Here is a 27669-nt window from a genome sequence, read left to right as displayed (position 1 = left end):
ATCTCCCCGTGTTCCCCCTGCTTTTGGCATACGACGGCAAAAAGGTTAGCCATCACTGGTCTATGCTATTCATCTTTTATGCTATTTTTTTACATTATACACACATGAATTTAATTTTCTCCCTCCCCTTCAAAGTCAAGCCAGTTGTATTTAAACTCCTTCACTTGTCACTGGTTTATTATCATCATTATTATTATTATTACCATGTTTCCCCCAAAATAAGATCCTGTCTTATATTTTTTTGAACCCCAAAATAAGTGCTTGGCCTTATTTTCAGGGAGGTATTATTTTGGGGTGCGTGGAGCAAGACGGGGTTCTTCTTGCCGTCTTACCTGATTTCCAGCTCTGTCTCCCTAACCGTAACCAGATGAAATGGTGGGGACCGGCTGTGTATGTGTTTAAATATTTTTTGGGAGGGCTTATTTTCAGGGGGTGCTTATTTTAGCGCATGCGCTCAAAAGCCCAATTGGGTTTATTATCAGGGGATGTCTTATTTTCGGGGAAACAGGATATTATTATTAGCATTTCAGCTTGTTAATTGAGCTCAACTCATCAATAAACTATTCATGGCTTGATTTGTGGTTTAACTATTTTTCACGCTGGAAGATATTAAAGTGCTTTATTTCACTTTATTTAAGTAACTAGTGTTATATGAATTCGGCTTAGTTTGTCCAATATTCTACTGTAGAATATATTTAAGAATTGTCCTTAGCAACTCTGCTTGAGATGTCCATATATATTGTCTTAAGTTTCTTAGTGCAAGTAGAGTAATATATAAATAACCCACGTATATAGTAATGTTTGTTATAGTGGAAATCTCTCATATAATTAATACAATAAATATATAGAAATTTGTGAAAGGAGAAGGAGAAATTTATACAAAAATTTACCGAAGGGCAAATTTCTCCTTTTTAATTAATTCAGTGCAAGTTATAACTTAATCATTTGCTAATGTAAACCAGTAGTTTTAACTTGTTCAGAGAGAACATAGAGAGTCCCAAAACTAACCTGCAAAGTGCACCCTCTGGTTATGCCAAGATAGTCAGGACTACTTAAAAGATTATATGGTGTCCGGGAAATTTCAATATCTTTGAGACAGCCTGCATATTTCTTTGTATTTACTTCTGGTCTGTTAATATAAAGAAAAAATAGAGTTATTTTCAAGAAACATTCCAGGATATAAATAATTATTCTATAAAACCATGTTAATATGATTTTCATACTGGTCCAATTCAAAGAACCCACTATTTTCTTAAAGACCAACACATTCATGATAAATAAAATTTTATGGGCTTATGAACCACTGAACGCACAAATTCCTACTATAATACACCTGGACAAAATTCTTTCTGCAAAGAATTGCTACTCTTCTTGAATATAATGGCTACAGGATTAAATTAAATTCTTGTAAAATGTCTTACTGTGCTGTAAGCATTTAAGGAACAATATTATTAAACCTATCCCTTGATGATGATGATTTAGGGATTTCTAGTTTCTAAAACAACTACAAACTGTACTAAAGAAACAAATAGCAGAAATCCCAACCAGAATGATAATGACTAAAATACAGGTAGTCCCAAGTATTCCTCAGTTTATGTCCATTACTTCAGTGACTTTTCGAAATTACAACGGTGCTGAAAAAATGAACTTACAACTGGTCCTCAAAGTTCTAACTGTCACAGCAATCCCATGGTCACATGATCAATTTGGGTGCTTGGAGACTGGCCCATATTGATGACACAAACATCCCTATGATCTTCATCATCTTCACCTGCCTCCCTTCTGCTACGCTGATTGATGCTAGTTGGCCTCAAGCCATTTGATAAAGTGACTCTGTTGACCATGCTTCGCTGGCCCATGCTTCAGCCTGCCCCTTGGCCACCTTGATATGTGTGAGAAGCTTTGGGTAAATAGCTGCCCAGAATCACCACCAGTTACTTCAGCCATATGTGGGGGAGGCATCACAGAAATGTCCCCGGATTGTTGCTTGGTGGGAGGATTTCCTAGGCATCAGTGGCGTGCAAATAGTCCTCGACTGTCCTCCTGCCCATAGCCTACCAACTTGCTTATTTAGGACTCCTGCCTCTTCTCATAATACAATCCTTTGAAGTCCTCATTTAATGACCTTAGGTTTTAGGACCATACAGATGATATGGACAATGGCAATAAGGACTGACAAAACTGGCGTCACTAAGCAACGCAGTCATGTGACGTTACAGTTAGGATTGGATCACTTAACAATGGAAGTTATAGTCCCAATTGCTATCATAACCTAATGATTACCTATAATCAGGGTTAATTATGATCAGAATTACATTTACTGTATGTTCATTAAGTTATACAGCACATACAGTATATTTTTGCCTCTCATAATCTAAAATGCTCATGTTTATTTTTCTAATACTAGAATTTCCAATTAAAGATATTCTAACAATTTACTAGCCTGACATGTGATCTACTTAAAAGCATCACAGTTATTGTGCAATTTTGAAAGTATATTGCCAGTTTTAATGTTTAAATTTGATTTGTACTATATTTGCTCACAAGGCAAAAATGTAAATTAAAATGCATTCTACTATGTATCTTGAAGTCTTGAACAGAAGACTCCAACTTCAAAGATTTGCAAACAACAACAGCAACACATTGCAATAATGCAATTATTCCACGCCCCCCTCAAGGACCAAATAATGCTAACTTTTTATCAATGTTTACCATGTTCATGTTACCACTCCACTAGCCAGGAAAAACTATTTCATGAATAGATTGGCATTGAATATTATACAGAAGATAGGCTACAGAAAACTGAGATATCCTGAGCTAAGTGGCTAACTTTTACACTTACCAACTTACCATCCAAGTGAAAGATGCTTGTGAAAATAAGAATTTAATATCTGGCATTAGATATGAAACACAATCACTCACAATTCATATATGTACAGAATTGTAATACACTCTAATTTAACAACTTAAATGTTCATAAACAGCACTTTAAAAAATTTGCTTCATTGTTGTTGGTAGGCTGAATTGCGCTGAAGCCATCTCAGCAAAGCGTAGCATCCATCTTTCAAAAATTGGCAATACTCAGAAGTTTAGATTAAAAAAGAAGGAACTATCTCCATTCTATTCTATTTTGCCAACCGAAGTTAATGTAAGACTTGGGTAATTTGCATGCTGTTTATTCTCGTTTCCCTGTGGACACCAGCAGAGCTAGAGAAGCAGATCTGGTAATATTAAATACAATTTAAATTTAACTTAGTGTCAAACATTATTCTCCCATGTGAATTTTTCTCTGCTTCTTAAAAGTCTATTGCATTTTTATAACAACTTTACTTCCCTCTAGACAAAATATTTCTTGAGCTGTATGATGCCCAGATTCAGAAATTTGTTTTGAAGTGATTTGATCAAATTTCTCAATGAATCATTGTTCTGATTAAAGTTGTCAAATCCAATTGGGAACTCCAAATCAACTCACAAAAAATCCACATTGGTCCAGATTAGAAAATCTACTTGAACCAATTTGAAATGTTGAAATGACTCCAAAATTGATTTTATGATTCATTTTTAGTAGAGGCCATGATATTCCTTAATTCCTTATTTAAAGGAACAGAGCACGGTTTACAGAGATTGGTAAGAAGACAATCTCTGTCCTCAGGCTTATCACATGAATTTAAATTCTAATTTTAGCATACATCTGTATAAAGGAAATCCATGTTTTCAAATTCTCAGTCCTGCAACTAAGTTGGATCATTAATCTGACCCTCGCTGAGTTTGCAACATGGACTGCTTTTTAAAGCTGGTATTATTATAACTCATATCTAGACTTTTTCTTTCCTTAGGATCCTGATCTAATTAATTTAAAGGGAATAAGGAGGATGGGGGGGGGGGGAACGAATGAAAACAAAACCAAAAAAAGAAATCCAGCACAGCAAGACGTAAACCGCTGTGTGAAGACGCTAGCTAAGTGTCTGTTGCTGCGATTGTGCGCAGCATGAGGTAGGTCTCCGTTAAGCACTTGGGGGTAGCTTGATGTGCTGCAGCAGGATCGGTTGCCAACTGAGCAAGCCCCAGAGCAGCAGCTGGAATAAAGACATACACAAATTGCTTTTGCTTTGCCACTGGCTGCAAGCGGCACTTAACCCATGCAAAGCTTACAGCATGCAAGCATTGATTTAAATGTTATGTCTTTTACCTTGATTTCATACTAGATAAAAAAAAAACAGAAAAAAATAAAAAAAGGGGGAAGAAAGAAAAAAAAACATTTTTGTTATTATTTTTGACAATTTTTTTTTGTAACGATACAGCTTTTTAGATAGGTTCAAATATAGTCTTAGGGAGTCCAGATATTTCTTTTAAATAATTTCCTATGTATCAGCGTTGTGCGAGTAGTGAATTACATGTCCAGGCAAAGCAAAAGTTCAGGCAGGACTCAGCTAAACTGGTTTTCTTTTTTCTCAGCTTGATATAAGTACGGTAAATATTGGGGCACTTTCTAGAGTTGCAGCTTCTGATAGTATTTTTGCACAGCTTCAGTTGGAATAGCTATAGCAATGGCACTTAGACTTATATACTGCTTCACAGTGCTTTATAGCCCTCTCTAAGAGTCAGCCTATTGCCCCCAACAATCTGGCTCCTTATTTTACCTACCTCGGAAGGATGGAAGGCTGAGTCAATCTTGAGCCAATAAGACTTGAACTGCCAAACTTCTGGCAGCAGAAGTAGCCTGCAGTACTGCATTCTAACCACTGCACCACCACTGTGCTACCAGCTATGAGGATCTTGCTACAGTGATTCATACCCATATTACCATTCAGGTAGGATGCAATGTGTTTTACTTGAAATTGTCTTTAAAGATCACTTCGATGCCAACTTTAGAATGCAGTAGACCACGTGTTAACTAGTATTTGTCTTTGAGAACACTTGTGATCAGAAACCTGCACTGACTGTAAATTAGTTTGTAGGTTCAATTAAAATTGTCATTTTTGACATATTTGACCATTTCTGCTTGGCATTGGGGTTATGTACAGACCCCTTGCTCCAATCAAAATTGGCCAAGGGAGAGATTGCTTCTACTATTTCATTTTGGAGAGCTAATGGAGCTCTTCAAAATGGAGGCCAGGAACTGCGGCTTCTTAGAGACAGCACCAATCTCTAGAATAGTCTTCCAGTGGAGTTCAGACTGGCCATCTCCCCCACTTCCCCAGTTTCATTCAGAAAAATGTATTCTGGGGAGCATTGTAATCATATTTGATTTTATTTGTTGGTGTTGTTTTATTGGTATTTGGCTTTCATATTTCTATTGTTGTTTTTCTTTATATTGTTTTAACCATCACAAATAATTCATTTGTGGTGAGAATGGGGGGGGGAGGGAGGGAGAAAGAGAAAGAGAGAGGAGGGGAGTGTGTTTTGGCCAAAATACTGGCACAACTTCACTGCTAAGATTAAGGTAGGATTAAGCTACTGTCAATGATTCTCAACATTTTCTTCACCATGGATCCCCTTTAAGTACCTTTTGTGCTCATGGAACATGGCCATGGAACCCCAAGATTTAACTCAAGATTTAAATCATAACATTTCTTCAAGGCTTCATGGACCCCCTGTGGCATCATGGCTCCCCAGGGGTCCATGGACCACAAATTGAGGACCACTGGAGTATGTGATTGGTGTGTGAGGCTGGAGAAGAAAGTGAACAGCTTTCAAAAGTCAGAGAGCATCAAGGACCCCTCACATCCCTTTAATTCCTATGCCATCTTTACTAATGGAGGAGGGAGACATTCAATTCTGTAGCTGAGAAGAGAAGACTAAGGAGAAGTGTAAGAACCACATTGAATAGAAAGCCAAATGAAAGACCTTTAGTCATCTTTTACAGTTTGATTCTCCTAAAGGAACAGATTAAACGAATGGACTATTTTATCAGCTGGCATCTTGGAAAGCCATGGAGACCCTTCATTCCAAGATCTGCAGAGCCAGGCAAAATTTTGGGGGAGGAAAGTCACATTTAAAAAATTATTATTGTATATTGCAGAAGTCAGGGAGCTGCATTTGACAGGATGCTGGTGAAATGGGGAAGATCTGGGATTTTCAGTCCATTGTTTTCCCTTTTAGAGACTTTCTGTTTTTGTTTCATAAAGGTGTGTGTTAAGCCTGTTAACACTTATTTTGCTTAATTTCCTGTTGAAAAATGGGCAGGAAATCATTTTTCAACAGATTTTCTGTGGAACTCAAGAGCTTAAACATATGGCCAATTAGAAGCAAATGGAAACAATAATAAATAACTGCATTGTTAGTTCCATTGAACAACAGAAGGTTATTTGGATTTGCTGCTCTTCATTCCAGATTTCTGTGTACAAGGATAAGAGGATTTTATGTCTATTATGATTAATTTGTAAAGGTGAAGTTGCTATAACTAAAATATCTGGATTGTACAGTATTTGAACTTTTATTTCATTTATTTTTCTATAAACATCCAGAAAGGTTCCATAGTTTATGTATGACCAGTTAAAGATCTAACAAATTCCAATACCTATACATCTTCCTACAGAATCAGATATGAAAGCCTACAAAATGTGTTTTATACAAATAATTTACAATAGACAGGAATTACATATATTGAATTGTGATGTAAATTAATAAAAAAAATCTGTTACAGGAATCATCAAAATATGGTCAAGTTATATTGTATGTTCTTTCTCAACTTCTTGATGCATGATTCCCAGGAAAAAACTAAGGTTCAAAATGTGTTAGGTTGAGAAGAACAGGAATATGACAGTTTCTTTATATACACAGATGCCTTTTTTCTCAACACCGGTTCCAGAGTCATGTTCTTATTTGTTAAAAGTTTATTTCAAGGCTCAATATTTTTAGTACAAAATACTCTACTTAACAACTAATTCCCACAACACTGTCAAATAATTTACTAAGACTGTATTACTCTTATTCTTCTCTTCCTTACTAGTATCTATCTCTTCCCACTTATTACTATAACCATGTTGCTTGTATCTTTCAATTATATTGTTTTTATTTGTTTCTTAGTATGATTTGATAGCTTATTATTAACTTGACTATCATTAAGTGTTGTTATCTTTTTATTCTTGATGAATGTTTTTTATTCTCCTTATGTACACTGAGAGCATATACATCAAAGGCAAATTCCTTGTGTGTTCAATCACACTTGGCCAATAAAGAATTCTGTTCCGTTCCGTTCCGTTCCGTTCCGTTCCGTTCCGTTCCGTTCCATTCCATTCCATTCTATTCTATTCTATTCTATTCTATTCTACAATATAAGGAAGCAAAATAAACTAATAAATGCCTCTACTGAAAGGTGAACCTGGAGATTCCTTCTCTCTCTTAAGTCCTCACTGTGTGGGAGTGCAGGCAGGCGGGAGAGGGCACCAACAATTTAGGAACCTGCATGCTTGTTCAATATTTAAACAAAATATGGGGACAATCTAAGCTAAGCATGCAAAGTGTCAACTAAAGACAACAGAGAGGAACTTTATAGGGCTATGGAAGGTACCCCTCATTATTTTTAAAACGATGAAAGTCAAATCAGGACACACTGGTAAAGCTTATTCTCTACCATGTTTGTAACCTCAAAAACAAGTGTTTTGTGTGGTGTGTGTATGTGCATGTATATATGTGTATGGGTGTCTGTGTGTGTATTATTTTTGTGTATGGGTGTATAAATAAGTAAAAAGATGCATTTGAGATATTATTTTCTCTATTACATAAGCCGTTATGGATTATGGAAAACCTAAAATGGATTTTTTATTCACTACTGGGATATATTCAGCAGAATATCAATTATGTAGCTATTAAGGTGTTTAAAAAAAAAAAAGAAAAGCACACTTTTACAGAGTTAAGTAGACTATTATTCCAGTTGTTAATTTTATTTGAAAGATGCAAAAGTTAGAAAGGATGGAGGCAGTAACAAGAAAAAGGAGGGGGCAAATTATCTGTATGACTGTCTTTATAGACCTCTCAAAAACTCTCATCCTCCCTGTTGAAAAGCCTGATCCTTTATAAATAAAAGGAGCCTATGATTCCCTAATTAAAAGTGTGCAGAAGGCAATAGCAAATCACTCCCATATTGACCTGGAAACTATACAGATGGATCTATGTAGTTGCCAGGAATGGAACCTAGTGCTAGGGAGACTATATCTTATCATTTTGTAGATTTCTCTTAATGTACTGGGAAATAAAGTCTTGTTCAGTGAATGAGGCAGATTTTGCTATTGAATCTTTATAATCATCTGTATTTTAAATCACAGTACCTTAGGTTTCTTCTCAGTGATGGCAATCCACCAAAATAAATGGGCTCATCAGCTTTCAGATTGAGACCAAAATGCTTTCCTGGAGAAACCGCCGGTATGATTTCTTCATTGTTAGAATCTATGTCTACAATTGATATATTCGCTGGGGAAATACAAAGAAAAATGTTAATGTGAGGGTGTATAGCTGGAAATATTTCAAATATTTCTCCTCTCTTTATCCAAATGGTACTTGTGATTTTACCATTTAACTGTATTTATTTTTATTATTTTATTAGTCATATTTCTATGCCGCCCACTCTCTGAGGACTCTGGGCAGCTTATACCAAAGACAGTATACTAAATAGCATATTGCCCCCAACAATCTGGGTCCTCATTTTACCCACCTCGGAAGGATGGAATGCTGAGTCAACCTTGAGCCAGTGAGATCCGCTGATCTACTGAACTAGCAGTCAGCTGAAGTACTGCACTCTAACCACTGTGTCACCTCGGCTCATGTATTTTCAATATACAGATAATCCCTGACCTATGACTAGGATTGAGATCACAATTTTTGCTGCTAAGTAAGGTTGTTGTTAAATGAGCTGGGCCTGTGATTTTATGACTTTTTTTTGCCACAGTTAAGCGAATCGTTGCAGTTGTTAAGCGAATCACATAGTCATTATGTGAATCCAGCTCCCCCCACTGATTTTATTTCTTGGAAACCAGCTGGAAATGGAAGCACATCCTTACAAATTCATACCAAGATATGGTCTAATCCCAAAAAGACAAGAATATTAAAGTAGAGCACTTTGCAAAGATAAAAGCAAACAAGCAGAGAAATAAAAGTATAGGAGAAAAGAAGGCAGTGCCTGAAGGTTTTTAATAATTAAATATACAATTTATAGCAATTTTATTTCATCCTCAGAATTCCTTTGTGTTTAATTATATGTTAACTTCAGCTACAAATAAAACATGCAAAAAGCCCCCTCCAAATTGATCAAGATTATGATGAGTAGAGGACTTGCTTGTACATATGGCATTTCTAACACACTCCACCCACTGCTGTTTTCTTAGAAATAAGTGCTCACTCACTCTCTACAGACCATCCAACTCCATTTAATAGCAGGGGATTTGCAATTGAATGCCTCCATACCTTCCTATTCCTGATTTCGTGTCCTTTTAAATGTTATTTTAATACATTTTTAATGTCACATGATTTGCCATTTCTAGGTAGAATGGGGTGGGTGGTAAATCTATTTAGATTTAGATAATGATCCGCCATTTGAACTGATGGATGGAATTTTCTTTCTCTCTCCTTCTGTCCCTTGAAATCTGCTCTAGCGATTTGAGGATTTTAGTTGCAAAAGATCATAGAATTATACAGTTGGAAGGGAACTCAGAGGTCCCCTAGATGAAACGCACAGGGGAAATTCCTGCAACACTTTACGTGTAGCCCAATATCATGAAAAAAATGTATTGAAACATTTATCTGAAGAAACATGATATATATAAAGATAGTGCAGAATAGTGAAGACATATGAACATAAAGAGGTACTTCAGAAAACAATTAACTTGGCTTTATTTCTCAGAATAAATGTGATTAATTGGAGTTGTTCTATGGTTTTATAAAATTCAGTCTTAATTTAGAGATAAAACTAGGAAAGTTTTAATTTGTTAAAAAAACATTCTCCCTGATTCCAGGTCTTAGCAAACAATATTAATAGATGGAAAAGAATCATGTTTTTCTTCTATTACACAGCAGTGTGTGAAAGTCTTTTGAAAATGTTCATTCATCATATGGAAATTCTGTTCAGTTTGCTTGAATTCCTACATTTTCTCTGAAATATTAGGTGGAATTCAGTAGCAAGTATAGTTACAATATACATTTAAGATATCCTTTCTATCTAAAGGAAGCTTTTTCTTCCAGCAATACAAGAGTTGGTGGCACTTAGCAAAATGAAACTAGTTTGCATTATGAGCAAAGAGATAACACCAGCAGCAATTAACTCAGTGCTTTTTAAAGTCATTTTAAGAAATGCAAAATATGAAAGACACCATAAAATGTAAAACTGACTTCCACTCAAAAGAAATAGTGTAGATTTGTTTTATGAACTTTAAAAAAACATCGGGGCACTGCATGAAAAATACATTTTTCACTTGGAATACATTTCTGAGTGTAATTTAGGTAGCTGCGAGGTAGAATTATGCCTAGAAAATTAAGCTACCTCATTCAAAACAAAATCATAAGGGACCCATTTGACACTGCAATCAGTCACAACTAACCTGAGCCATCTATAATTGAAAGCAAAAGAAGTTGCCAAATCATTTTCTTCTACAACTTTTTAAACCTACAATTTTATACATCATCTTCTCTGTGATTAGGTGGTTAGCCGTGTTGGATAAGATAATTAGGATGCTTCTGTTATCCCTGCAAGAACTCACCTTGTTTGAGAATTCTTGACAAGGTGAATGATTTCCATTTCCCATCATTGTGGCTCTGGTTGCCGACAACTGAGGCTGTTCCCGAGCCTAGATCATAGCTGACTTTAATATGCCCATCACTGAGTTCTATGCTCATGAAATCCTTCTGTTAGTGAGAAGCATAAATTACAAATGTTGATTTAGCAATTGCATGATACTGTAAATCCCACTTTTTATTTTTATCTATCCATCTTAGATTGAAGTGACTGTTCCTTCCATTATCTCCAGTCCTCAACCATTTATGCAAGATTTGCTTGCCCCCAATCTCCCCTTTTAAAAAAGTTTATATGGTTCAAAAAAGAAATTGTCATTTAGATTCATTTAAGGAACCCATTGTGCAAACAGTAGGAACAATTTCTTCCAATCTGAAAGATAAATACCTCTCTGTACAAGACTTCAAATTACTGTTTTTATTGGAAAAAGATAATCTGTGTATGTGCACACTGCACAGACAAAGAAAGACACATTTTATAGTTCCAAGTAAGAAAATGCAGTAATGTAAAAATGAATTATTGTGTTTCAATCACATATTTACATCCCAATATCACTTATATGAAGGTATGATGTTCATTTCAAGAAAATATAATTGTCAAGTTTCCGAAAGATGCCCTAATTAATTCATGAGCCATGATCCAAACTTCAAAGGAAATATATTCATTTATTAGGAGCAACATTCCGGCAATACTCGGATGCAGTTAGGACTGATCCTACGTAGATTTATGTTCCCCTATGACCCTGTCTCTTCCCTCCTCTCTGGCCATGTCATAAATCACATTCTCCAATTAACCACTTTGGCTGGCTGTGAAACCTAACACCCTCCTTCTGATTGCAGTCAGAAAGAATGTATGGAATTCACTTCAGTTCTCCCTCCCTCCTGCTCATGGCAACTTGAAAGCTTTGCAAGTTGACAATAATAATGAATAATGATGAACAAAATCTGACTGCAGTGTTCAAGTGCCTTGTTAGATGGGAGCATGCAGATGACCTTGGTTATTTTAGAAGTTTAGCAGGTTCAACTCTGGAATCCCTCAGCTTTAGAGATTCTGGAAAAGGTCAGAGGTCAGTGGCAAGCCACTCTATGACCCTGCAGAGGCAACAATATGGATGCCCGGAATCAATCTAAGGATGCCTTAACTTAATGGAGGCAGTTAGAGTCTAGGTCTTATTCCTAGAAGAAACAAACTTTTAGAGATAATAAACCCATGATGAATTTTTATTCAGACATGTTTCATTAAGGAATTATGGGATAACTTCAGTAGTAATGTCCCACACAGCAAAAAAACCCCAGCATCTTCCCCCCAAAAAATGAGGAAAAAAAAGAAGAGAATTCATGTCTAGCTTCTCTAGCTCAGTAAAGGTGATTCTTTGGGACATATCTATAGTCTTATATGGACTGCTTGCCATCTTTTATATATATATTGATTTAGAAAAATTAAGCTGTATGAACAAATACTGCAAATTTAGTATTTATCCATAAAGCTAAAAAAATAATTACAAATGTATAATGTACCAATTCTTACTTAAAAGAAGCTTGATTTTAGCCCTCCAACTAAATATTTTTACATTTCATAACCTGGACTTTTGCAGGAATATATATTTTAATATATAAGATTTCAAGTAGCTTTTGTGGCAAAGAGAAAGTAGATTGGTTGGAGGGATCAATATTTACAAGAACACCTCATTCTATGCAAGTTTCATATACACTAAACATTTTTGCAAATTGAAAACCAGCATAGTAAATGTCACAGGCAACTCACAATTTAATTTAATCTTCTTCACGCTACGAATTTAAATCTTGCTAAAATCTACTACAGTCAGTCTGCTACTTGGAGAAGAGGGTATCAGAAAATCAAAGAAGGGGTACCAGAGAAAAATAAAAACATGAGCAACCACACCCAGTTTTCGCTTTGGTTCACCAATCCCTAATATATCTCCACCTAAATGCATTGCTTCTGGGAAAGACAACCCTCACTGAAAAAAGAAGAAAAAAATGCCAATCACTCCATTGATAGATATGTGTGTCACATTTTGAATTTTAAGGGTGCAGGGATATACTGAAATCTATGGTTATGAATCTGTCCTGAAACAGTGTTTCTCATGTAGTATTTGCTGTTAAAAGAAAATACCGCCCCCTATGTTTCTAACCTAGGAACGCGGTGGCTCAGTGGCTAAGACACTGAGCTTGTCGATTGAAAGGTCAGCAGTTCAGCGGTTCAAATCCCTAGTGCCGCATAACTGGTGAGCTCCCGTTACTTGTCCCAGCTTCTGCCAACCTAGCAGTTCGAAAGCACGTAAAAAATGCAAGTAGAAAAATAGGGACCACCTTTGGTGTGAAGGTAACAGTGTCCATGCGTCTTTGGTCATGCCGGCCACATGACCACGGAGACATCTTTGGACAGTGCTGGCTCTTCGGCTTTGAAACGGAGATGAGCACCGCCCCCTAGAGTCAGGAATGACTAGCACATATGTGCGAGGGGAATCTTTACCTTTACCTTTATGTTACCTAACACCACCAAAGTTATTGTTAAAATAAGTAGATAAAATTCCAGTGAATGTTTACATTACATAATGCCCTTCTGTAACTGATAAGGAAATGCTGGCATCTACTGTATATATTACAAGTGATTCTTTGGCAATGCAACTTAAAAGTGACATTAGGAATAATAAGAACAGTCATATTAATGATCTGTATTATACTGTTATATTATACAAGCTGTTGTATTAAATCCTCATAAATTATCTTACTTTATCTAGAAACAGTCATAAAACTCACAGTGTTCATTGTAAAAATCATCCACAGGGGAACTGACATATATTTAAGTTCTCTTTATAGGAACTTGCAGTTGCCATAACGTTAACAACACAAGTTTAAGAAGCATAGTTTTACCAAGTCTAGAGTAGCAAGATACATCAGGAGAGCAGTAGAAGAAAATGTCTTGAATTTGAACATGACCATGGAGATATTGGGGTTCCATCTTATGGGACGGCTCACGGTAGCATAACCTTCTCCATCAAACTGAACAGTTCCCTCACCATCTGCCACCTGGGGGCTGTGGTGTGAAGAAACGCAAAATAATCAAATTTGAAAATTGTTAGATATCAGAAGTTTGTAAATCATCTAACAGCTGATTAAAATCATCATTTCAGTTAGAATTATTGAGACAAAGATGAGTCTATCTGAATCATTCAAATATTTTTTTAAAAAAATATTTTTATTTTTAAACAAACAATTCATCATTAATTAATCAGTGCAATATCATTCATTCAAATTGATTGGTATAGATGATTTGAATAAAATGTTATGTAATTTAACAATCTCATAACATGCACTGAATAATTTTAGCAAGTAAATTTTATTCAATCATCAATTTAATTTGATGTAGTATATCAAGAGTATGAATCAAAAACCTATCAATTTATTGATTTGAAGAAATGCAATTTAATTTCCTGCATTCAAGGAATCCGATAGCTAAATGAAATAGAAATACAAAGCTCTGAATCAACATTTCACACAGCTCATATATAGTATGAGTCCTTGTTGATATACAAATTATATATGTTATATTTGCATCCACATACTGACATTTACAAGATGATAAATGTAGACATATATGTTATAATGCCATCACACAAATGACATATATTTGCAAGATCTGTCATGCAGTCATTAGGTACCAGCATAATTTGCATGATGTTACGATGCAAATACCACCATTCTAATATCTTCATGTATTGATACTGTTTCTGCAGTATCTATTTGTTTTATATATATGCATATAACTGAAGAAATGCCCTTAGACATGCAAAGATTAACTTTGTGTGCACGTAAATGTTTAGTTCCTATATATTTTCAGTCATTGATTTACCATGTATATATATTGGGAAGGGGATGGTGAATATTGTGACCTATGCCATACAATTTTCATTTTTCAGAGTGGTTTTAATAATGATTGGGGTTTCAAAAGGATGATCCTTATGCTAAAGAAACCAAATTATGGCCTTTCAAAGTGCCATTTCTATATAAAAAGAAGTACCAATTTAGAACAAAAATTGCGAGATCCTTAGCTACAAGAAAGAAAGAAAGAAAGAAAGAAAGAAAGAAAGAAAGAAAGAAAGAAAGAAAGAAAGAAAGAAAGAAATAGGGAGGGAGGGAGGGAGGGAGGGAAGGAGGAAGGAAGGAAGGAAGGAAGGAAGGAAGGAAGGAAGGAAGGAAGGACGGACTTTAAATTCTTGCAGTCACATTACCATCTTATATTTGATATATTCAAAGACGTGATTAATGAACTAGTTATCCATTTTCATTATGATAATGGTCAAAATTATACTGTAATGTTTGACAAAAATTAGAATATAATCAATAATTTAAGTGGATCATTTAGGTTAAAAACATTAGCATGTTTTTTTAAAAAATAATTACAATAAACAATATTATGGGGGAAAATCTTACCTGACAGCACAGCCTTTACACTCGCCTTCAATGTCTCTGAAATTCCATAGTCCTATTGGTTTGCTGTCTAAATAGGTTTCTCCCATGCATCCTGTGAATGTAGTGACTCTCACAGCATCAGATTTCTGGAAAATAGAAAGTACGCCGGCTAAATATTGAATCCTTTATTAATAGACTATATTACAATTCGTAACAAAAGCTGGTATTTGTCCACAGCCTGTCTTTTGAGGTTTGTTCCCATACACTGCCTAATTTTCAACAGAAGTAGAAGCTTGTTGTTGTTAGTTGAGAAGTCGTGTCTGACCCATTGCAATCCCATCAACAATGTTCCTCCATGCCTTCCTGTCCTCTACCATCCTCTGGAGTCCACTTAAGCTCACACCTACTGCTTCAGTGACTCTATCCAGCCACCTCATTCTCTGTCGTCCCCTTCTTCTTTTGCCCTCAATCTTTCCCAGCATTAGGCTCTTCTCCAGTGAGTCCTTCCTTCTCATTAGGTAGCCAAAGTATTAGCCAGCATAACTCAATGAAGCTATGAGCAATGCCACGCAGGGCTACCCAAGACAGACAGGTCATAGCAGAGAGATCTGACAAAAGGTGATCCATTGGAGAAGGAAATGGCAACCCTCTCCAGTATCTTTGCCATAAAAATCCCATGGACAGTACCAAAAGACAAAAAAAAAAAAAAAAGTAGAAGCTATTAAGACAAAAATGATTGACATGGACAGAGAAACATCCCTTCTGTGTCACAGCACCTGCCTTCTGGAATGAGGTTATCCCTGAGATCCAGGTGGCTTCCACCCTGCTGGCATTCCTGAGGACCTTAAAAACCTGATTCATCTCTCATGGTGTGGAATGGAAGAGAGCTTACAGATGCAGAAAGTTTACAGAACTGTTGTAACTCGAGGGCTACCTGTATAAATTTCATGGGCCTTCCTTTCACCCACAACCTTTATGAACAAATTGCCTACTGATACAGATGATTACTGATGTAGATAAGTGATAATTATAAAGAAATATAAGAGTTTCACTGAAACACTTGGGTAAAAATATGTTCATGTATGAGAAGTTCTAATATAACATTTTAAAATTTTTGCTTTGTTTTTTTTTTAGTTCATCAAATAACTAAAGGCCTTTTTGTTTAAAAAAAAAAAGAGAACTACCTTAAGATCACTCAGCAAGAGGATGCTTTAGGGATATTAGGATGAGTCTTAGTTTTCTTTTTTAGATAGCCTTTTAATTTTGGTTTTGTAGAATCATAATTATCACAAGTTAGCAGTATAAGCACACAAACACAGCAGTTTGAAGAACACTTTGTTGTAATTGCTGAATTGCTGAAAGAGAATTGTTCTCACCGGAAGTTGTCCTTTTCAAAAGTACCTAATTATCTTTTATGTCTCATTTCATCAATATCATTTTACTTCCAGATATTTAGCAATTTGAGACATATAAGCACCTGGTACTTTTCATGAGGAATTATGAATATTTAAAATATTAATATATGAACATCTGGAGAACAGAAACTTGACTTTCAGGCATGGCATGAAATCTGAAAAACTTCCAAATTCACTGTGAATATGGCAAACTTGGCATTACAATATAATCAACTCACATTGAAAAGAACTTCTAAAAAGAAAAAGTGGATGAGAGAAGCAAGTTCAGAAAAGGAAGTATTTTTTGAATGTTAAACCAATCTACCATGTTGGGCTCTTAAAGAGAAAAGGGTAAGTATGGTTGTAACTGTTGGTCACACATTAGACAGATGTTTAGACTGAATTTGGCATTTCTATCCACATAGCGAGTCCTTCCCAAAGTCCTAAGATAGGTACCTCTTCTTGATTTTATTACTGTTTTTGTTTGATTTCTTTTGAGTTAGCATTGGCTCCTAGCAACTACCTGGAAAGGTCCCTTATCACCTACCCATAATTAACATTAATCTGAACTGTCATGGCCATAATGGACATTCTTCTTCAAAGCATTACATAAATAAATTAATGGATTAGGTTGGTTGGAATTCTTCCTATGTATATATAGTTGTTATTGCTAATTAATCCCCCCCCCCGTTTACTATTTTATGTTCTACTTTGATTGTATATTTGTTATTTTGTTTTTATGGTGGGAACTACCCAGAGTATTCTGGGGTTGCGGGATCTCTAAATCGAATAATGAATGAATTAAATATGTAATTAAGAATTCCAAAACCACGGTATAATTTCTGAAGGTATTTTCCCACAAATTTATGCATCCTTTTAACTCAAATGATAACACTTATTCAAAGTGTATGCATATATAATATTGAAATACATGAATGAAATTATCTGTGGATTATGCATCTATTTATAGCACTAAGGTAGGCTAGAAAACACTAGGATTTAAACTACTGGAAAAGTATCAGATGAGAAGAAAGAGTTAACAAAGCATATAGAAAATTACTTGAGATTGAAGCAGATGCCAATAATAATAATAATAATAATAATAATAATAATAATAATAATAATAATAATAATAAATGATTTAAGAGGAGTGAAGCCAAATTGGATTTAAAAAAGAATTTAGGAGCCAAGCTGGATCTGTCAATCCATCCATCTATCCATCCCAGTACAAGGTTTATTAAAAAAAATGTATATGTAATTATAAATGAACTTAATGAATGTATCTATTATGGAAACAGCGTTTAAATAGAAGATGGGAAACTGAGGTCTTTGCAAAACTTAATCTTGTTTTAGGGTTAAATAAAATCTGTAATTCTTTTCATTCATATGCTAAAGAGTGTTTCAAGCCCAGAATCTGTCTAGCTGGTTTCAGATTAAATTACAGTTTATTTTACAAATCTGATTGATTAGATGCAGCCAGAGCTGTTTGGAAGATTGAAGCAGGTTTTAAAGGCTCATTTTATCATATGGGTGTCTCTCAGGGGTGGGTTTCACTTACCTTTGCTACTGGTTCGCTCGCGCGTGCACCATTTCTACACATGCACAGAAGCTTCTGCGCATGTGCAGAGCGATTTGATGACATCCATGTGAGTTAGGGACCCTAATCCTAACCCTAACTCTACTGGCTTCCCCCAACCGGGGCGAACTGGTAGCAACCCACCACTGGTGTCTCTGTAGGGCCATGCAAAATGACGTAATTATCAGGAATTTTACTTCAGAATCTATTGCAGGTATGAGTTCAGCTGTGTACTTTGTGTAACCCTATTCTATTTGGACAATAGGATAGGATTCAACAATCAAATATCTGGTTTTTACCACTTCTCTTTTTTATATGGAGGGAGGGAGGGAGGAAACTTTATGTTGATACCCTTCAACCAGTGGTCCTTGTTCAGTGAAAATATGACTATATGGATTTCAAAATGTGGTGGTTAAGGCACTGTAACAGACTGAGAAAATCCATTTAGTCTGTAGAGAAAAAGGGAGATGACATGGACAGAAATATGCAAAATCTGCTGCCTAGACCGAGGGCAGAAGAATGCTTGGAAAGTCCCGGGGTGGAAAATAATATTTAGAAGCAATACAGGCAAATGCTTCCCTGATTCACTGGAGTGTAAGGAGGAGGGAATGTACAATATATTGAAGATTTGCAAGTCTCTGTTATTATAGCGTATCTCAAACAAGTGTAGATCTCTTAATGTGGAGTTGATTTTCTGGTCTGGACTACCTAGTGGGACTGATGTTGCCCATCCTGTCATGGAAGCTAATGTGATCATTTTGGGCCCTTCATTTTTTTCAGATGATGTAATCAGAACTTCAAACTTTGAGCACCCAAGAGGATACTGGAGGTGAGACGGCCCTTCATATTTATTTATTTATTATTTATTTATTTTATTAGATTTATATCCCACCCTTCTCCCCGAAGGGACTCAGGGCGGTGAACAGCCGAAAATTAAAATAACATGCAATATAAAAGTTAAGATAATTAAAAATAAATTAAATAAACGGCCTCCCAATTTAAAACCCCTAGCTATACAATTAAAAAACCAGGAGGATGCCCAAGTTGCGAGCCCCCTCTGTGGGGATCAATGACTCGCCCCCAATAGCCAGTGATGGCACCAGCTGGCTATATCGGGATGCCGGCATCCACAGCCACTCGGTCTTGGAAGGGTTGAGTCGAAGCCTGTTCCTCCCCATCCAGACCCGCACGGCCTCCAGACACTGGGACATCACTTCAAGGGCATCGTTGGGGTGGTTTGGGTGGAGATGTATAGCTGAGTGTCATCAGCGTACAGATGGCATCGCACCCCAAATCCACGGATGATCTCACCCAGCGGCTTCACATAAATGTTGAACAGGAGTGGCGAGAGGACCGACCCTTGTGGCACCCCACAGACAAGGCGCCTCGAGGTCAACCTCTGCCCCCCTGCCCCCCCCTGCGACCGGTCGGAGAGATAGGAGAACCACCGCAACACGGTGCCTCCCAATCCCTCCAGCCAGTGCAGCATGATACCGTGGTCGATGGTATCAAAAGCCGCTGAGAGATCTAATAGGACCAGAACAGAGGAGCAACCCCTGTCCCGAGCCCTCCAGAGATCATCAACCAACGCGACCAATGCTGTTTCTGTGCTGTACCCAGGCCTGAAGCCGGATGGCATGGGTCTAGATAGACGGTTTCATTCAGGTACTGCGGGAGCTGTTGCACAACCACACTCTCAACAACCTTCGCAATAAAGCGAAGGTTGGAGACAGGACGGTAGTTAGCCATAACAGCTGGGTCCAGAGAAGGCTTCTTAAGGAGGGGCCTCACCACTGCCTCTTTCAAGGCAGGCGGCAGGAAACCCTCCCCCAAAGAAGCATTTATAATCCTCTGGAGCCAGCTTCGCGTGACCTCCTGGGTAGCCAGCCAGGACACGGGTCCAGTAAACATGTGGTTGCGTTTAACCTCCCCACAATCCTGGCCACATCCTCAAGAGTCACAGGATCAAACTCATCCCAGATAACATTCTCAAGACCCGCCTCGGCCACCCTGCTGGAATCTACCCAGTCAGAGTCCAGGCCTTCCCGAATCTGAGTGATTTTATCGGGCAGATACTGTGCAAAATCCTCAGCCTGCCCTTACAAGGGGTCCTCCCGTGCTTCCTGATGTAGGAGGGAGCGGGTCACTCTAAACAAGATGGCTGGGCGATTATCTGCCGATGCAATAAGAGCGGAAAAGTAATCACACTTTGCCGCTTTTATCACCACTAAATAGGTCTTAATATAAGACCTAATTAGTGTTCAAATGGATTCGGAATGACTGGCCCTGCAACCACTCTCTAGGCATCTTTTCCGGCGCTTCATCTCCCTCAGCTCCTCGGTGAACCAAGGAGCTGGGCAGGTGTGGCGCCGGGTCAGAGGCCGCAAAGGCACGACACGATCCAAAGCCCTGGTGGCTGTCCTATCTCAGGTGGCCACCAGATCTTCAGTCGAGTTGTGAGCCAAAGCCTCAGGAAATGGCCCAAGCTCCCTCTGGAATCTCTCCGGATCCATCAGGCGCCTGGGGCGGAACCACCTAATCGGTTCCACTTCCCTGCAGTGGGGTACAGCGGTCGGAAAGTCCAGCCTCAGAAGAGAATGGTCAGACCATGACAGGGGCTCAATAGCTATATTCCCTATATCCTGGCCATTCAACTACTGACCAAAGATCAGAGATATTTGCACACATCTCGAGCAGTTTCCTCCTTCCCTCCCTCCCAGTCCTTTCTTTCTAGCTTCATTTGTGCTGCTTCTGATGCTTGCCTGCTGACCTGATATTGTGTCTGAGAAAAATGGCCGGTGAGTTTCATAGGAATATATTTCACTTGATTAAGACACTGGAAGTTGCAGCAATTTCACCCACAATGCCTCACTGTAAAAGAAGGTTAAATAATATGATTTCAAGCAAATCATCTGAAGGCCCAAAGCCATTTTCCAATGGTCAGGTACAAATAAAACCAGTAGAGAACTCATGAGTCTCTCATTTTCTAATTAGCCTAGGAGGAGCTAATGATTAGAGTAAATTAGCTACCAAGTCAAATCTTTCCTAGTGCCTATGTCATATTGAATATGCAAATTTGGTTGTGAATTCTGACTGATGTTGGTTATAAATGACATTAGTGTTTAACACTGCTGAATTCCAGTTTCTACTTGTTCTTATATTATGGTTCTGAACAGGGGTCTGAGAGAAAAACCTCATTTCAATTAGTAATATAGCCTCAGTCTGGGATTTGGAAGTAGTTCCTATTGTGCTTTAGCAACAGCAATAGCACTTAGAAGTCTGTACTGCTCCATAGTGCTTTACAGCACTCTCTGAGATGTTTAGAATCAGCATATTGCTCCTGATAATCTGGATCCTCATTTTACTGATCTCGGAAGGATGGAAGGCTGAGTCAACCTTGAGCTGGTCAGGCATTCTACAGCAGAAGTCTACATCACCACACCACAGCAAAAGTTAAGAATTTAGAAAAAAACCCAGATTATGCACAGGGTGTGTTTGTGGCAGTGCAACCCCATCCAACAGCAAAGATGCTTCAGGCTCTGATTTTCTATGGGCTAGTATTAATATAGTGTTATTTGAGCCTTTCATGATTATATAGCTTTGTAAAATGTGTCAAATTCCAATTAATATTGGAACCATTCTGTGGATATTTTCAGCTGCAATAAAAGTCCATAAATAAATAATTGTATCTAAAGTGGGAAATGTGCTTTGTATCCAGTGTAATACAGGTCATTGTTGTATTTGCTGGTGGCACATTAAGGGAACCTGTGTCTTTTATTGCGCCATAGGTAGGCACAATTTTGTGAAAAGTTCAGAAGATTTTAATGGGATAATAGTTGCTGACACTACTTGGGTACATATGAAAATAAGAGTAGGTAATGCAGATCTAAGTACTGTCATTATTGTGACATTTATTTTATTAGCAATTAATTAGATTGCAGTCTAGAAGCCACTTCCTGCACAACTATCTGAAATCCCTCAGAAGACAGTGAATTAAAACTGTTCCCTCTCAAGCAAATACTTCAAATAAAACAAAGAAAAGCATATATGGTTACATTGACCAGTTAAGCGGAGAGTCACACATTACCTTTATTTTCTCAGTTAAACCTCCAACAAATAGCATGGCATTTGCATCCACATCTAAAATCGTGTAACCAGGTGGAGAAATTCCACTGAAAATGCTTGGAATGATGGTAGCTTTGGGACCGTCTAATGCCTGTACTGAAATTGTGCCATTTCTTCCAGTCCTGTAAGAGAAAAAACATGGGGGTGAGTTTCACTACTCATCAACTAACATTCACCTTCATATAAATACAAGCATTCTCTCCAACCTATGAAGATATTTACATATGCAAGATGACATTTTGTGGATTTCTGTATTCAAGTTTTAAATTATTAGGATACACTACGGATTCTGATGGTTAGGGCAAGACTTCATGTGAAGAGTAAGCCAACAGGAATGGATTCCTACTGACTAGGTTAAAACACAACTGCCTGATAACATGTAATCCCAGTGGCAAGAAGTTATGAGATTTATTATTTTAATCTGAGAAGAAAAATTCCACTATGGGAACACAGAATTCTGTGGACTGCAATTTCAAGCCACCACACCTCTTGCCTGAAAGTCCACGCCATACAAATGGAGAGGACAATTTCTTTATTTATATTAGCTTCTACAGTTTGCAGGGTTTTTCATCTCTAAATCTAAAATGCAGCTATTTTTAAAAGATAAAGATTACAATTCCTTTATTTGGAGCAGATGCCGCCTCAGAAAATAAAAGATACTGAAAAATAATAAACATCAATTTATTCTATAGACTCCAATGAGTTTATGCATCAAAAACATTTTATATTTTATGAACAGGCATATTCATCTTTTTCTTTCTTTGCACTTCCTCAATGCTCCCCTATGCCCACTTTTGAATTTGAAGCACACCAGACTTCCAAGGCTCAACTCTTCATTTGTTTATTCCTTTGTCTGTTCTTTTCATGACAGACATGCTTTTGCACTCTGAATAAGTTCAATGGATTTATTATGGCAGTATAATAAGCCAGATCATGAATGGCACTTCAACAGACCGAGACAAAAGTACTTCAGTTTTGAGTTTCCAACAGAAGAAGAACCATTCCATTGGAACATGTCAAATGACATAGTTTAATCAGCATGCAGATCAAAACACACATTTGAAAGGGCTCAATCTTCAATCAAAGGGATTAGGATTCAAACCCTAATATCAAAAAATGACTTGGAAGCAGGATTTTTTCTGATATGGTCTCAAGGCTCCTATAAAAGTTAGTAATGTGAAGAGCTGATCTATTGGAAAAGGCTGTGAGTCTTGCCTGAGACTCCTGCCTTAGTCTCTTGCCTGAGACCACTATTCCAAAATTGCAGGTATTCACAGACCTGCCTGCCATGATTTTGTTCTATGCCTCAGTTCTCATGAGCACTGCAAACACATGCACACACAAAGCTGCAACAAAATCTGATAAGAATGGTAGATGGGGGAAACTTGAAATGATCGGAAGACAAATCTTTCAGAAGATTGCAACTTAGGGATTGCTCCCACAACCCATGTTGCTCAACTCAAATGTTGCTATTCCTAGGTCCATTTCCTAATGAATAGGAGAAACATACCATCCCAATTAATTTTATTCACAAAGTACTTTTGTCACAGCCACATTGGCAAAATAATAGGTAAGTAAGACGGGTCACTGCTTAATTCATTTGGACAATAATATGCCGCTAAAGAAAGGTATACATATTCTGATGTCTAATCTAAAAGGTCAGTAAGGCTTTTAAAATATTTCTTGTATTTATAAGGTTTATATTCTGCTTGTCCACTCATACAACAACTTTTTTTAAAAAAAAAATCAAAAACAGTGCATACAAAAATAAATAAATTAAAAGCTAATACAACATTCTCAATATTGCAAAAGCACCGGCAGAAGCTTCTCCACTTAGTAAGGCTATATTTTGGCAGGATCCCTGAAGACAAAAGGGAGAAAGGTAGGCAGCAGGTATCACAGAGACATCTCACCTGGCGTCTTTTTTTCCTTCCCACATGGTCATAACTATTGACTGCACTCTGAGAAGGATCCTTGAAATTGCTTTATTTTCAAATTTTATATTTGATCGTGCATTACATTGTATTAGATTCTAAAAATGCAATAGGATGGATCCCAGAAGAACTACTTTCAAAAGAATTTTTATTTTATTTTATTTATTTATTTGTTAAGACTGTATTAGGTAATTTATATAATCATAAGCATGAATTGAATACATAAAATAGATACAAGTAGAGGAAACATTAGGACAGGGACGGTAAGCACACTGGTTCTCTTATGCATGCCCCTTACAGACCTCTTAGGAATGGGGTGAGGTCAACAGTAGACAGTCTTAGGTTAAAATTTTGGGGGGTTTGGGATGAAACCACAGAGTCAGGTAGTGTATTCCAGGCATTGACCTGGAATATTTGCATGAGTATGATGCCATTTTGAAAATGTTATCTTTTTACTAGGTTCTTTTGGAATCTGGAACATGGAATCACCATTTGAGAGTGATACAATTAGTATGGAAGATCTTAGGAACTTGCCTTGATGCTTCAATTCGGTACCAAACTCCGTCATCAATTGTGAGATCCGGATAGTCAGCACGCCCAACCCCAGATCCCACGTCCCATAAGAAATCCACTTTTCCTTTACGCATTTCTATGGCCAAGAAGTCAGTCTAAAATGAGGAAAGGATATTTTAAACAAAATGAACATAGCATAATAATAGTGTTTACCACCTCTGAGACAATCTGGTAAAATAATGTAAAGTGTTATTTAGTAAAACAGTGAAAAGGAAGCAATTAAGTGCAATGAACTATATACTACCACGAAGGGATAATTATTTTTAATGTAATTTTTTTCCTGAAAATATTTGTTTATCATGTTGTATATGTAATATTTATGAATAAAACATTATCTTTCCCATTAGTAATGGCTATCAATTACTGTCTTGCATAATCCATAATATCCTGTATAATTTACATATTCAAAAATATTTAAATCAATTTTTAAAAAAGATAGGTAACACAAAGAGGAAACTTTATAGAAACAGGAGATTCAATAACCTCCAGTTCTCTTTATCATAATTTCATACCTTTGTGTAATCATATATGCTTCCCAGGGATACTTCGCACATATTTTATTTTTAATTTATTTTACTGATTTTACAATAGTATATAATATGAATGTGGGGGTTTTTTTTGGCTGACAGTTCTTTTTGAATCAGTTTTTCAGGGCTTTAGAAACAAAAGAAAACTATTTAAATTTTTTTTGACCCAGTTTTTATAAAGTTAATTAATCCATCAGTTGTATTATTTCCTTAAAACTTTACAAATTACATTTTCTACTGGAACTTCTTTTGATCTTTATTTGTCTTCCCTGTGCATTTAGTTCCTTTGGAGTATCTCTCCATTTGGATGGGGCTTCTAGGTCCTCCTAACAAGTGTCATATGATTCTCTTCTCCCCCTACCCCCGCTTCTTCTTTCAAATTATTTTTATTATTGCATAGCTGATGCTAGAAATACCAGCATTTTTTAAAAAATATTTATCACTGTTGTAGTAAAATAAAACTGGTCCGGGTCCTATCCATATCAATTTTATCATTGGTGACTTACTCCCAGGAAGGCACCCCATATTGGATTAACTGAGCCTAGTTATGGGTTCAACAATAGGAACATTACTGACCAGTTTCCTACACAAGCGGTGACAGTGCACTAATTTGAGCCAAGGGGTTCTGGTAATAACAATACTTGCTTTTGTTGTTCCTTGGGAAAATGTAAACACGATGATATGCGATGAAGTGACTTATGGGAAATGGCAACAGTAATGATAGGTAGCTCTATGAATATCAGATGGTGCTCCAGCTATATTGCCAGAATTAATATCAATATACAATCAGATGGTAACATTAAAAAAAACAACCCTAATGCGGACTTACGTATCTATTACTTCCAAGATAAAAAAGTAGATTATCAGGAACAGTTGTCTTTACGTTGAGAATAACAGTGTTGTACAATCCTTTTTTAATTTCTGGTCTGTATGTTCGAATACAGTTTCCTCCTGAAGCCACGGATACTTTAATCTTCAATTAGCAATTAAAGGCAAAAGAAAAAGAGAGAGATCCATTTTTAATATTTTCAGTACCACTCATGAAAATAAATTGATATGAATTTTCTAGAGATCTGGCTTTAGAATATAAAGTACTAGCAGTTTTATGTAGTATTCTCTAAGGACGTCACAATCCAGTATTTTACCACACCAGAATATCTAACAATGTACAAAGTCCCGTTTTGACAACTCAGTTGCTGAATAATTCACAAATAAACTGCCTAATGAAGTCAAATGTATGAGCTACTATATTTGAGACTTGTACATATACCATATTATTTTAAATAAATTATTTCCTATTGTTTTGGGTCTGCGTTATGAAAGCCTTTCGTATATTGTGCTTCTATTGTCAAGTGTTGTTAGATGCGTCCCATAGGATCTTTTAATTTTTAAAACTAATTATCTATAGTCACTAAGAGTTCACTTAGTGCTTACTGTAATATTATTATCATTATTTTTAAAAGCAATGGCATTTCTGTATGTAAAAAAAAAAAAAAGACTCAATAAAGACCCAGTCGATTTGCTTTATTGAGTTTACAGAATTACTTTCCCAAAACAAACAAGGAAGTTGAACATTCCATTTGATTGCTAAAGTTTATTATCTGAAACTCTGAAAGAACACCACACTAACCAGGCAAATGTACATGCTATAGCTACAGATTTCATAATTTGAAAATAGATAATTCTAGGATTATAAAAAAGATGTATTTATAATTCTGATGAAAGGTTGTGCAAATATACTCAAAAATTGTAATGGATTACAACTTTGCAGCAGTGAAAGTATTTGCATATCACAGCGATGCTATGAGCTACACTGCAGGGACTGTATACTTCCAGAAGATCCATCTATGATGGACAAGTAATAGACAAGGGAACAGACCAGTGGTGGGTTGCTCCCAGTTCTGTCTGGTTCTTTAGTACTGGTAGTAAAAGCGGTGGGAGGCTCCGCCCACCTGGCCAGATGTTATAATTGACGATCTGTGCATGCGCAGAAGCGTGTACGCGCTCCCATTGTGAACCGGTAGTAAAGGAAAGTAGAACCCACCGCTGGAACAGACTAAATACTGTATGATCCCTCAGAGAAGAAAATGGCAACCCACTCCAGTATTTCGCCAAAGGCACATTCACAATCAGGGCAATGTTACAAAGATAGGTATACCACTGCTCTGCCAGGACTATGAACCAAGGCATAGTGGATGTGGCCAGATCAGCTATGTCAAAACTGAACATCAGTCCAACTAAACAGTGAATTCAAGACAAAAGCAAGAAGAGGCGAGGAGTCATATAACATTAACAATGCAAATACATTAAGAATATAATTTGAAAGGGGAAACAAGATATTTATTTAGGAAAATTGGAGAAGGCAAGTGAAGCTTTTATACAAA

General features: G+C 36.8%; 1 protein-coding gene across 8 annotated transcripts in view; it reads right to left on the bottom strand.

Moving 5' to 3' along the window:
• LAMA2 (laminin subunit alpha 2) overlaps nt 1–27669 on the bottom strand; it is a 437012-nt gene that overhangs the window by 36197 nt on the left and 373146 nt on the right. For all 8 annotated transcript variants that reach the window (XM_060692226.2, XM_060692227.2, XM_087882793.1 and 5 more), the window contains 8 exons: nt 26115–26258; nt 24720–24853; nt 22214–22373; nt 15178–15302; nt 13618–13780; nt 10692–10836; nt 8271–8412; nt 1009–1129 (listed from right to left, as the gene is read on the bottom strand). In XM_060692226.2, coding sequence (XP_060548209.2) covers nt 1009–1129; nt 8271–8412; nt 10692–10836; nt 13618–13780; nt 15178–15302; nt 22214–22373; nt 24720–24853; nt 26115–26258 — 1134 coding nt within the window. The remainder of the gene's footprint in view (nt 1–1008; nt 1130–8270; nt 8413–10691; nt 10837–13617; nt 13781–15177; nt 15303–22213; nt 22374–24719; nt 24854–26114; nt 26259–27669) is intronic.

This window comes from Pantherophis guttatus, chromosome 1 (assembly GCF_059756535.1).
Source record: "Pantherophis guttatus breed Tessera chromosome 1, ASM5975653v1, whole genome shotgun sequence".
Lineage (NCBI taxonomy): Eukaryota > Metazoa > Chordata > Lepidosauria > Squamata > Colubridae > Pantherophis > Pantherophis guttatus.
This window is presented reverse-complemented; position numbering and strand designations above follow the sequence as displayed.